At 47.1% G+C, this 13,676-nt stretch overlaps 1 protein-coding gene across 7 annotated transcripts in view; it reads left to right on the top strand.

Moving 5' to 3' along the window:
- Positions 1-13,676, top strand: part of KALRN (kalirin RhoGEF kinase) — a 642,647-nt gene that overhangs the window by 611,073 nt on the left and 17,898 nt on the right. For all 7 annotated transcript variants that reach the window (XM_079922559.1, XM_079922555.1, XM_079922558.1 and 4 more), the window contains 4 exons: positions 10,848-10,875; positions 11,394-11,565; positions 12,746-12,867; positions 13,533-13,664. In XM_079922559.1, the coding sequence (XP_079778685.1) occupies positions 10,848-10,875; positions 11,394-11,565; positions 12,746-12,867; positions 13,533-13,664 (454 nt within the window). The remainder of the gene's footprint in view (positions 1-10,847; positions 10,876-11,393; positions 11,566-12,745; positions 12,868-13,532; positions 13,665-13,676) is intronic.

The raw sequence follows: 13,676 nt of genomic DNA, 5'->3' as shown, positions 1-13,676 counted from the left end.
ACTGCAGGACTGGCTCTGGGTCTCTGCGATCCCCTCGTGGCCACAACCCCCTTCCCTCCTGCTGATCCGTGGGCACACCTCAGAGGGGACCATTGTAAAAATGACACGGATCTGTGCACAGTTCAGCCTTCTTGTTTACCCTGCACTGATTACACTTTGGGGGTGGCAGTGGAGGGGGATATTCTATATGAGAGAAATGTCTCTACGTGGAAGAAGAGTCAAATCAGGCTGGAAATGAAACATTAGTCTTTCTTGGGAACGAGTGAATATTAATTCATTTTTTCCAGTAGCGCTTAGACCGCTGATTGCCTTTTATTGACAGGGTAGGCAGGCGTGATGGTGGGCTGGATGCCATATGCCCACCTGCCAGCTTCTCATCCTGCCCTGCGCAGGCTGGAGCCAGGGCTGGAGGCTCAAGGCTCAGAATCCCCCCCTCTTAGCTCACACCCATCTCTGAGAAGCATGGATTTCTTCTGAGCTGTACTGGATTTCTCCCAGGACCCAGGCTAGGAAGGTTTCCACATCCGTGCCACGTCTGAAACATGGTCTGTCGATGACTGTCGGTGCTTGGGTTTTGGCATCTACCCTCCAACCCCAGCACTGCCACTTGTCCACAGCAGGCACTGGAGTGGGAAGGCCTGACCCAACCTCCCAGTCCTGGGCCTCGGTCTTCAGCCCAGCTTTTATGTCAAGTCCAATTAATTAAATACATCTTAATTGTTTTGTTAATGCCCAATACCACTTTTAGCAGAGATGGTCAATCCATCAGAGTAAGAGGTTGTCATGATTCCAAAAAGACTGCATCTCTGCCCCAGCCATTTGACGCAGGGCCAGCCTCCCCCACGGCACAGGCTGCGTGCGGTCATGATGCCAGCCCCCAGGTATTTAGCTCCGGGTGGAGGTCGGGGTGCTCGCTGTGTAAGAACCGGCTTGGGATCCTGTGGGAGAGAAGGCACTTGGAAAGGTGAAGCTAATTTGGAAGGAAATTTCCAATTAGGGTAAGACTCATAGACTCTCAGAGTTGATGGAAACTCGGAAAACTTTAGTTAACCCTGTCCCCTTCATTTATTTACTTTTTATGGTGATAAAATATACACGACATAAAATTCACCATTTTTACCTTTTTTAAGTGGCAGTAAATACTTTCACAGTGTTGTGCAGCCGTCACCATTATTCATTCCAGAGCTGTTTCATCATCCCAAACTGAAACTGTAGCCAGTAAACAATAACTCCCCTTTACTCTCCATCCCTCCAGCCCCTTCCAAGACTTTGAGAAGAGGAAACTGAGGCACAGGAAGTTGTAACTTCCTGTTCAAAAGTGAGCGGGTGCCCTGAAGGCAGTTTCTGGTTTTCCCTGGCCCTCGTTCCCCCACCCGACACCATGCTGCTCCTCTCTTGGAGCCCCTCCCACCTCCCAGTCCAGGTAGGTTTTAATCTAAAACACAGATTCTGGCAGACAAGAAGACGTGCCTTCCAGGGCCAATTTTCCTCTGTGAATTTGTTATTTAACTTTCCAGCTCAACAGAGAGGAATATCTTTTCTGCCCATCCCAGCCCTCCAAGGCTGAAGTAGGACTTAGATGAAAGTCACGCAAAGGCAGTATCACATGGAAAGAACACTGGAACGGGGGCCAGAAAACCTGGACTGCAGTCTGGGCCCCGTTAGCTATGAGACCTCGGGCCAGTCAGCCTTTCTGAGCCTCGGGGTTCTCTGTGGGAGGTCGCACAGCTCCGAGGGACATGAGCCCTTTGAGCCTTGTGCAGATCTAAGGTGTGATATCCAAAGACTTTGCTCTCCTGAACGTCTGACTCTGACAACAGTGAGACCCCAACAGGAGAGAAAGGAGAAGATTCTGTGCTTTGCCCCTGAAACTTGCTTTGCAGGGGGTGTGGCGGGAATGGCCTGGGTACATTTCCTCCCGAGACCCAGCTGGAGTGTCCACTTCCGGCTCTGGGCAGGGCTTGAGTGGCCAGAGCTGAACTTTTCTTTGCCTCCCAAATCCACAATTCCCCAGGCCCAGCTTCCACGTCTTCAAAGAGCTAGGCTGCTGCTCCCACCTCAGCTGCCTTGGCGCCGTGTCCCAGATTCGGAGCTTCAAAATAACTAACCTAGCCAGACAGATTGAAGGAAACGTTTACACCCCAAGTCGGGTGACTGACCTCCTGGCATCACCAGCGTTTCTACCGGTGCCTGTTTCTGCATTTTATAAAAAGGACTTTTTAACGAAAAGAACTCTTTGGAGAAAAAATGAAGCGTCACACGCCTCTCGTTTTATTTTTACAAAATATTTTCTTTGTAATAGACCTGAAAGGTTGGGCCCGGAGACTGACGCTGCTTTGCCTAGCTCTGTTCTAACTCTACATGCAGATTGATTTATATTCTGCCACTGGGAGAAGGGCACTGAGCGGACTGGAGCTGGCGTTTCTCCCTCCCGGGAGGTTAATGACAAGATCTTCTACAGCATTAGTCACGTCTATCATGCTTTCTGTTCCTTCCAACCGCCTGGTGAAGATGCGGTTTTCTTACCCTGCTAGAAGAAGCAGGTTCAGAAAGGTCATGGTCGTACAACCAGGAAAAAGGGCAGGTCTTGACTGTGGTGCTTTGAGATGCCAAACGTGGCAGGTGATAGGAAGTCTGCTCCCCAAGGGAGGCTCAGGTACTTTCCTTAAGGAGGGTCAGGTTCAGGCCCTCCTCTGTTGCATATTTGCTTGTTAGAGGAGAATTTCTTCCTCAACAACTTTTTTAATCCCTTGACAGCTGGGCTAATTATTTGGCCTCACCACACCCCTCTCCCAATGACTCGGGAGTCCAGACATAAAAGCCAAGAAAGAGGTCCAATTTCAAGGGCCGGAAATGTCTGAATTGGTTTCTCAGACCAGCACAGTCACTCAGCACACCCTCACCCTCGTCTGCAGGCCTAGCCCATTTCATTGAGGTCATACACCAAGGAGATTACAAGGTGCCACTGACCCAGGAGAAGTCGCTCTCAGAGCCAGCTATCAGCGGGGCAGAGGTCACCACCTCCGTTGCCCACACCCTGCGCTGTCGAGGTCCACCTACTGGCTCACTCAACGTGTTTTTCTAATCAACTCAATATAACAAAACCCAGTTGACACAAGGCATCGCAGTGAGTACTACGGAGGGCCAAAGAATTATGTAAGATCTGGTCCCTCCCACTGCTTACTGCCGTCACATGAGGGAGGCAGCTCTGATTAAACGCCTGCATTATACAGCAGACTTCGAAACTTGCTCTGATGGAGGCATGGAGCCATTCATGTACTCGTTCAGTGAATATCTAGACACCCACTCAGGCCCTGGGCTAGTAACAGTGGCTACTGTTTATCAGCCTTTCCTATATATCTGGCTCCGTGCTGAGTCCTTTCCTCCCAACGGCACCCTGACGTAGGTACTATTATCATTATTTTTGTTTCACAGGTGAGAGAGCACAGAGAGGTTAGTAACTTCCCCAAGGTTATATATTCACCACCTGTCTCCCAGAATGCCTGTGAGCGTGGTCATTGGCTTCCCACAATGGCAGGGTGTGGGTTGGAGGGACTGATAGGATGGAAACAGTCTTGGAAAAAGGTGAAGGGCCAGAAAAGGGCTTGAGCAAAGGCCCAGAGGTATGAGAGTGCCTGGCACATTTTGAGAAGAGACTACGTGTGGGCAGCCGGGGTTTAGGTGTGTGGGAAGAGTGGTGGGAGATAAAGCCTGGCAGGTGAGTTGAAACCAGACTCTGAAGGCCTCGGGGGACTTGCTAGGAAGCCTGGACTTAATCCAGTGGCCAGTGAGGAGCAGTGGAAGGTTGTCAGGCAGAGTCAGGGTGATTCATTCTGGACTTCAGGAAGATCGCTGGCCCCTGACTGAGAACAGTGGGGACAGGCAGGCCTGTTGGAGGGCTGTTGCCATCCATCTAATGAAAGGTGGTAAATACCTGATCCTGACGGGCGGGACAGGGGGAGGAATGAGCGCCTGTGAAAGGCAAAGGAGGAGCAGTGGGGGAAGCAGAAATGACAGCGGCTGAGTGCAGCTGGGGACGTCAGAGAAGGAGCATTGGGCATGAGAATTCCCACAAATCAACCTTCCACTCTCCCGTGGCCTCGGAACACACTGTAACCTGTTGTGGGTCCACAGACTCTGGGAGGGTGTTTCACTCAATAAAAGAAGCTTAGGGGATAGGGGTATGATCAAGGTCAAATCGTTGAGGGAGGAGACCTCAGAACATTCATCTATAAAGACTTTGAATATTCAAAGTCAAGATCTTGGCTTCCAAGTTGCAAACATGACTTATAGAAGGGAAGTGATAACACCGCCGCTTCACCATCCCACCCTGCAACCCCAGTCCCGTCCTGACAGACTTCTCTGTGGCTGACAGCCCCGGGAGACCCATGCATGCACAGCAGTAAACCCCCTTTCTGTTCCTTTCCCCTCTACTGTTTTGTGGGACAGGCGATAGATTTTTTTTTCATTATTCTATTAAAGTCATATTTTTACCCTTTTTATTTTTGAGAACACAATAAATGTTCTTTAAGCAAAACACCGAGGAAAAATAGGAGAGGGGTTTGGACTAGACGTCCCTGTGAAACAATGTGCTCCACATATGGACATTCATAGCTCTACGCAGCAATTAGTGCTCATACGTTCTTCCCAGGAACACATGGAACTTTTTATGAAATTTGACCACGTACTACGCATAAAGCAAATCCCATCAAAAATCAAGGAATCAGTGTTGTATAGACCAAATTCTCCAACCACATGCAATTAAGTTAGAAATCAGCAAGAAGATAATTTTTTTAAACCTCATACATTTGTAAATTTGAAAACAATGCTATTACAATGGGGTCAAAGAAAAAAATGGTTGAAGAAAACTACTTAGAGCTAAATGATAATGAAAATACTTGGGAGGTACAGAACTAGTTCAAAGAGAGAATTCTATTGCTGTTCAGGATTGTGTTGCATTTATGTATTTTTTTTACTGCAATTTATTTTATGTCTTCTTAAGAGATGAGCAGAGGTAGGAATATTTTCTAAATTTTTAGAGAAATGTATTCTAAAAAATTAGAAAATCGTGTCTGGTTTGGCCAGATTGGAAACATGAAGGGTTAAACCTCCAAACCAGAGATCATACCTCAATTTTTAGAAAGTGTTTTTCCGGTATCTGTTCATTTTATTGCCAAACCTCATCATCTAAAATCCCTCTCCTTCCTTCTCTGAACACAGATTCATATGAAACAAGCATAAAGAGAATAGAAAGAAGAGGCAGAAGACAGAAATGTTGTTTTAGTCAAGGTAGCTCTGAGTTGAGTTCAGGACATTTGGTTTGAGTTTCGTTTGACCATTTTTATTCCCTCAGCACTCTCGATATGTAGTTTTTGTTTTGGTTTTTGGTTTTTGGTTTTTTTGTGCGGTACGCGGGTCTCTCACTGTTGTGGTTTCTCCCGTTGCGGAGCACAGGCTCCGGACGCGCAGGCTCAGCGGCCATGGCTCACGGGCCCAGCCGCTCCGCGGCATGTGGGATATTCCCGGACCGGGGCACGAACCCGCGTCCCCTGCATCGGTAGACGGACTCTCAACCACTGCACTGCCAGGGAAGCCCTCGATATGTAGTTTTGAACTGTGTTTTGTGACAGCTGATGAGGGATTTAGAAAAAACCAGGTATTTTTCTTCTGGAGTCAGTTGACACCTGCTTTTCTAGGCAGATGGGATTTCACCCTCACTCTCAGGTCTTGAAGTCAGAATCTTGGACACTGACTGGCAAGAAAAATAGACTCCAGATTTCCTCAGAGCTCAGCGCGTTATTCATTGCTGGTTGATTTCGCCTGTGATTCTCTCCTGTTACCTCACTGCCCTGCCGTTTTGAAGAAAAATCAAGAAAACGGATGGAATTCTCTCCGGAAGGAAGAAATTGGGTTGCTGATGGACCGCGTCATGGTGGTTCTAGGAGGACGCACTACCGCCTGCCGCCCTCTGCTGTTCAAATGAAACCAGGCTTCCCAGCAGTTCTTTCCCACCGGTCTGTACCAGCCTCCTTCTCCTCCTGCGCTTGGGTCTCCCAGAGAGACAGTGTGCATTTTATGTAAATGTCTTCTTCCCTCCACGGCCACTTCCATTTTAGATTCCAGATCTCTCCTCCTGCCCAGCCACCACTTTACGTGGCCCCCAGACTGTTTCTAATGAAGGCAAATGTTAGCATTTAGGAAATAGCTGCATCTTATGATTAACCCTTCGGGTCCCAGACTGACGCCTCAGGTCCCTGCCCACACCACCGGTGATCATAAGACAAGGTGGTCAGGAGACCTAAATTCTAGTCTACTCATTGAGTGGCCGCAGTTAACTTGATTTAACAAATTTTACTTGATCTTTTGCTATGTGCAAGGTGCTATGTTAAGCAACATAACAAACAGTACGTAAAACAGTACATGAACAGGTTACTATATTTGAACGGTTCACAAGTCTGGTGGGGCAATTAACATGCAGGGAAGATGTGTGGATAGATGGCAGCGCGTGATCAGAGCCATAGGGAGCAGCCTCTGGAAGAGCAGAGAGGAGAGGAAGGTCACTGTTGGCTAAATCTCAGACCCTGACTGACCAATGAGATTCCAGAACAAGTCAAGTTCCAGACTAATGGAAATCCGAAAACACTCCAAGTTCACAGCAAGGCATTTTCTCAAGTCTTCTCCCCCAACTTAGGACCCCACCATTTCACATTTTCATTGCTTTAACAAATATCAACGGAGCACTTATGTGCTAGGTATTACGCTAGGCTCTGAGGCAATGACAATGAAATGAAACGTGGCCCTTGCCTGCATGGGCCTTGTAGTCCATAGGGAGCCGCAGGCAAATACAAGATACAGTGTGAGAAGGTTGGCGTGACTCTTCTCCAGTCCATACTCTGATTTGCTTCAAAACAGAAAGAGAAATAAACGAGGGAGGAATCTCCTATGGGCAGAATCCAGAGTCACAGTTAAGAAAACATGGGTATGGACTTTTTCCAGGCTCTTGGTCCTTGCTGGAGGAGTTTGCAGAGGAGGACTGGGTAGAGATGAGATGTACAGCAAGGATGGGGATTAAAGGTCAGCAGGCAGGCCTTTGACATCGATGACAAAGTCTCGTGATGCTTTTCCCCAGACCTTGCCTCTGCACTGAGCACTGAGGTGGGAAGAGCTCTGGGGGCCAGTCCCCTGTCACTGTCTCTGTAAGGCTGCACTTACTTCCCTGTCTCCTCTGGAAATGGGAATAAGTAACAGGTGCTCGGCACCTCTTCCCAGCGCTTTCGAGGGGCAAATGAAGGAGTTTGTGAGTAGTTTATGCCAGCCATGCAAGGTTAAGCAAATCAGTGATGGTATTACCATTGTCAGCAACACCTAGGCCAGCCAAGAGGCAGCGGCATGAAGACGGGTGCCTTCCACAAGCCGCCTCCAGAGAGAAGCTGCAGTTAAGCCGTATCAGCAGCCTTTCTCTCCAAAGTCCGCACTAAGTTCTACACGGAAGCTAGGAAGATTTTCTTTTTAAACGGTGCCTGTGGTTAACAATATGCTTAACACGGTTGGGGTTGTGACAAGAAAGAGGAATAAGGTAAATTCTCTAAGCAGCCGTTTGGGATGTTTATAGAAGTACTGCCACGGTGCAGGTTTACGAAACCCCACTTAACTTTTTATAACGTAGGAAACTGCCATTTGTCTCTTCCATTTGTCATCTTTCTCCTCCCTGTGTCTCCTGGCATGGACTCGATGTCCTGCTCCCTTGTGGATTCCCATCAAGATGGGAAATGCAGGCCGTCGAACAAAGCTGGCAGCATTCCCAAATCTTTTTTACCCTGGAGTCCTTATGATTGAGTGGGGGTAGGACGAGAGAGAGGGCAGTGCTCCGTGTTTGCTGGAGGCTGGCTATCGCCATCAGCCAGGCTCCCTCCTGGACACTGTGAGCCATTTAATTCCATCTTGCCCACTAGACCATTGGCCCAGGGAGGGCAGGCCACCACCACCTAACCAAGGGTCAGCTCAGTAAATCTTCATGAAATAGATAGAGCCCTTCAGTCAAACAACTTTCCAGGTGGGCATTATTGTCCCCAGTTTACAGATAAAACCGAGGCCTCAGGTGCTTGGGAATGTTGTTCAAGGCCAGGGAGTGTGTCGGCTTAGGGTCTGGTACTATGTCCTCTGTCTGCTGGAGAGTTTACAGTCCCTCCTGCAACCCACACTCTTAAGACCCTCCTCTCTTAGAGGCCATTGATTTTATTGTTTTGGTTTTTTTTAATCATTTTCCAAAACGTTTGCATGCCATTGTGTTTGAAAATAGACTCTATTCAAATAGTATTATACCCAGGAGTAATTATGTTATAGATCTTTTGGCCCTACTTCCAGATTCTGTGTATGAATCAGTCCTAAATTCATTGGAGAACTGAAATGTGGACATAGGTCAAATACTCATTCAACCAACACGTATTAAATGTCCATTACGTGGCAGACCGGGGGCTAGAGGCGTGAGGTACAAAGATGAATAACAAATGGCTCCTGTCTTTGAAGAACTTACGGTCTAATAGCTCTAAGTGAACCATTTTTTCCTTAAAAAAAAAATATTACAAAAGTGAAACATACTGACTGCAGAATATTTGGAAAGCCCAGGTAAGAAGAAAAAGAAAAAAGGAATCACCAATGTGCAGATGTTTTATAAATCCTGAGGTCAGGGCCTATGGCTTAGCATCTCTGTAGCCACAAAATCTTACACCAGCCTCAAGAAGCAACGTTTTTTGAATGGGTGGGTGGACGGCCACCCTTCATCTCATCACCCCAAGAAGACCACTATTAACGTTTAGGAAATATTCCTAGTTTCCTTTTCTTTGACTGTGAAATGACTGGCTCGATGTCATTCTCCCACCTCACCTAAGTCAGGTGGACCAGTTTATGGCCTCCTTAGCGCCCCCTACAAGTGATGCTGGACTGCCCGCCATGTGTACTGGTAGTTTAGTTAATTTTTCAACTAGAGCAACTCTTCACACTTCTCTGCCTACCATGGCCCAGGGCCTCTTCACATAGAGGCGGTTTCTAAGGTGTGGGAGAAGCAGTCGCTTTTACCAAATGCCCCATGCACCCTCCACACCCACGCCCAGAAAAGACTCAGGGGCAGGAAGTTGGTTTATCTGAGATCAGTCCCCTTGGATGGAGGGGAACTTTCAGCAGCTTTCCTCAACAGGCTGCATGTTGATTCACCTGAGGCAGCTTCTAAAACTGCTGGTCCCAACCCCACTTCACACCCATTAAGACAGAATTTCTAAGCATGAGGCCCAGGCACTGGGGGGTTTGTGTGTTTTTAAAGCCACCTGGGTCAAGGATTGAAAACCATTGATTTAAAAGCAGGCCAGGCAGTAGTGTGAGTGGCCTTTGGAGGCTAGTATAGGGCACCGTGATGGTCAGAGTCTTGAGACACTCAGCCCCGGGACTTGGCGTTGCAAGAGTTTTCTGCAGCCTGCTTCGTGAAAAACCTGGGCGGTAGATGCAGGCAATCGGTGTGCAGAGGGGAACTCAGAGGAGGAAATATCTTTTTCCAAAGGGCTCGTGTGGGTGCCTGTGTCAGGTAAAACCACACAGAAGCCAAGCTCACCTATGACTTGGGTAAATTGGGGAGATAAGTGTGACTGCCCCAACAGATGATTTGCAAGACACAGGAGCCTCCTAGCTTCATTATGAAGGAAAGAAGAATTTTGCAAGATGAACTGTTAGAGATAAGCCCCTGCAACGATAGGCCTCTTAGCAGAAGGGAGATGATTAGACTTAGATAATTTATTTAAATAGTCACTGAATACTTGTTATTTGTCAAGCATTGTGTGACATACAATATTTCATTTCATCTTCATGATAACGCTTTGTACTAGGTATTATTTATCACCATGTTACGGTGAAGGAAAGTGATGATAGTAAGTTTTTAAAAACGAAGATAAAATCACATTAAGCAAAAGAGGTAAGCGCCAGCCTCTCCTACTGGGAAGCCCAGGTTTTGTTCCCCCCACCCAGCTTTATGACCCAGACTGTAGGATTACAGGTAATACAAAAGATAGGAGAAAAACCAAGGTGACATCTTCTCAAGAAGGGGTAATGGCCAGTCGACTGGAAGGTCTTCCCTTCTGTAAGATCCATGGTGTCACAAAGTAGACACCGTAGTGTGCAGAGGGCTCCAGCACGGCCTCTGCCAACCAGCCACGTGACCAGATAGGTCCCTAGGGCAGCCCAAGTCTCTGTTTCCTCAACCGTGCAGCCAAAAGGGCTGTGCAGTGCTTTGCAGGTTGCCCTGTGGAGGCCTGGGCTACAGGAGCAGTTCAGTGGGGCAGGATGGACAGCTGGGACTTCCCTCTTCCCCCTTCAACCAGACAAGCTCTGCATTTAGGTGCTGGAAGGAAACCACTGGGCTGGTTAATGTCCATGACTCTTCCAGTTTAATAGATGTCAGTCGCTCTGTTTTGGAAAATTCCCGATGCTGGGAAGAATCAGTGCCATCACGATGCTTGAGTGCATATTGAGGTGGGGGAGAATGGCACAGGGCAGGGAGGAAAAGCAGGTGAGGTGACGGAGGATAACAAGGCCAGCTGTGGCCAGCCCAGCTCTGTAGTCACAGTAAACCTGCCTGGGGCCCGGGCTGCCCAGAGGGAATGTGAACAGTCAGAGCAGATGGGAAAGTAAACCAGGCGCCCTTGTTGTTACTGCAGTAGTGAAGCAGTCACAAGCCACAGGAGCTGGGCTCCACGCTTCTCGCCCCAAACTGTACTTTCCTTTTACTCACTAGGATAGAAGTCTCCCATTCTCTTTTAGTAGTTTAGGATTTAAGCAATTTTCTGTTTCTTTGTGTTTTTCAGATCTTAAATCCAAATTTCATCCAAGAAGGTGAGTTAAAAAGTGACAGAATTGAGTACGTGGCGATTGGCTAAATAAATTACGGCAAATCCAGCACTGAGGTAGCACCTTTAAACAACAGTGATATAGTTCACTACTTACAGACAAGGAAAATGTTTAGGATACACTGTTAGGGTGAAAAAGACCACACCTTGTAATGTGTATAATGGGATCCACTTTTTGTAAGAAAATATGTGTTTATATAAAGTCTAAAATGATATATACCAGACTGTTCACAGTAACCCCTGTGTGATGTCACCATGGAGCTTTTTCTTCTCTTTTTTAATCTCTATTTCCTAATTTAATCTAAAATAAACATTTATTACTTTTTTTATTACTTTAAAAATACTTTTTCACGGGACACAGGTGGCTCTACAGAGTTAAGCTGAAGGTTATTTGAATCGTTACACAACATGGGTGGGGAATGAGAGGGTTGTGTTATAAAATAGCTGTTTTATTCTGTCTGTTCTGAACGATGCAAATTTATATCGATGTTGATTTGACCACAGTGGCGCCAGAATTCCTCGTGCCCTTAGTGGATGTGACCTGCTTGCTTGGGGACACAGTGACACTGCAGTGCAAAGTCTGTGGGCGGCCAAAGCCCACCATCACCTGGAAGGGTCCAGACCAGAACATCCTTGACACTGACAACAGCTCAGCTACGTACACGGTCTCCTCCTGGTAAGCTAACGTCCCCACGTCAGCAACCCCAGCACCTGGGTGCAGTACCCGGAGGCTAAGTCCGGCATGTAGCTCCTGTTCTGGTTACTTGGTCTCAAGAGAAGAGCTGCCCTGGAGCCTATTCTAGCCCAGAAACTTTGTGCCCCTCGGAATCCTGTGAAACAGTGGTATACTCAATTCCTTCATTAACTAAAGAACAATTTTCTTAGAAGAAACAAAAATGACTTACTCCAAAGTGTGCAATAGAAAACAGAAAATCCAGCCACAAGCATGCTTCTCACAAAGACTATTTAACAAATTTGGTTGGCGGCCTCCCAATTATTCTGTTAATATTTACTGCGGCTAATTAAGAACTTTCTTGCACAGTACTGCTTACAGAGGAAAGCCGTAGCAAGCCCTAGATGCTTAAGAAACATTTATGGAAGAAACAGCTAGGATCAAGACACTTCATCCTTTAACTTAATGTTTTTGCATGTGAAATGGGGTTCCCAGCAGAGACTCCCTGGCCGGGTCCTGAAGTATCAGTGGACCCAGGGAGCTTAGCTTGAGAGTCAGTGCATGGTGAAGCTCACGAAGATCACCAGGTTCTGTGGCGACCAGTGGGGAGGGAGTAGGGCTGACTGTGACCTCTGCATTTAACCCTTTCAGAGCAGTTCTTCCGCTTGATGTCCTGGACCCCAGGCTGGGACTACTGGGAAAGTTATTTAGTAGAGGAATTTGCCTTTGCTTAAGTCACTTAATTATCTTGAGGGTCCCACATGTAGAATGTGAAATACTTGAACATTTCATTCTCTTTCCATTTTCTTGTACCACTTGTTATTGATTGTGGACTGAAAATGTTTTGGGACCAAGTTGCTAGGTGGCAATGACACTAGTAATATTGGGGACCAGTATTTGCATAGGACTTTATATATTTCAAACCACGTTCTGATTCTTATCCCATTTTACTCCTCTACTAAGCCTCATTTACAAACAACTTGAGAGATGGGCATGGCAAGAATTTTCTTCCTCTGTATGGCATTGGGGAGATGGAGAGGCAAGGTTCTCACCCAAGTGTATAAGAAGGTAACAGAACAGGGACTAGACCTTGGTCCTAAGGACCCAGCTCAGCACCCCTTATACTTTTATAGTCACTTGTCTCATTACTGGAGTCTGAAGGGCATCCTTTTCGTGTCCCTAGTGATTCCGGGGAAATCACCCTCAAAATCTGCAATCTGATGCCCCAAGACAGCGGTATTTATACCTGCGTAGCAGCAAACGACCACGGCACCACGTCAACGTCTGCTACCGTTAAAGTGCAAGGTACAGTCTCTTGGATAGTCAAACCTTTTTTGTGCTTTCTTTTTAATATTCATTTTCTAATTCTGGTAAAATACACATAACATAAAATTTGCCATCTTAACCAATTTCAGGGGTACAGTTCAGTAGTGTCAAGTACATTCACACTGTTGTGTAATCCATCTCTGGAACTCTTTTCATCTTGCAAAGCTGAAACTCTGCACCCGTTAAACAACGACTCCCCATTCCTCCCCAACCCCGGCTCCTGGCAGCCACCATTCTACTTTCTGTCTCTATGAATTTGTGTTAGCCAGACATTTTAACTGGACATTACAAGGGATCCCTGAGACCTGGGAAAGAAGAGGTACATTGTGAAAGTTCCAAAGCAAAGTTCCAGCAAATGGGAACAGAATGAATCTTTGATAAGAGCTGGCCGGGCCCTACCGTACACCTCCTAAAGCCTAGTTCTCTGACCAAGCTTTCTCTCCAGGGTGCAGCATTTAGTCCGAAGGAAGAACTTCTGACAGCAAGGTACATCTCCCAGCTCTCTCTCGGGCCTAGGGAAAGGTGTGCCACTCGGTGGAGAAGGTCATAGGAAACATTTGAGACACAGGTTAGGTGTGTCAGCCTTGGTGTAAAATACCAAGTTCTGCAGAAGTAGCATTTGACCCTAATTTCTGTCCCTGTAGGTGTTCCAGCGGCCCCTAACCGCCCCATTGCCCAGGAGAGAAGCTGCACCTCTGTGATTCTCCGCTGGCTGCCCCCATCCAGCACGGGAAACTGCACTATTTCTGGTTACACTGTGGAGTACAGAGAGGAAGGTGCGCCGTCTC

This window comes from Stenella coeruleoalba (assembly GCF_951394435.1).
Source record: "Stenella coeruleoalba genome assembly, chromosome: 5".
Classification (NCBI taxonomy): Eukaryota; Metazoa; Chordata; class Mammalia; order Artiodactyla; family Delphinidae; genus Stenella; species Stenella coeruleoalba.
The sequence above is the reverse complement of the archived record's forward strand: the minus strand, read 5'-3'. Positions and strand labels throughout refer to the sequence as shown.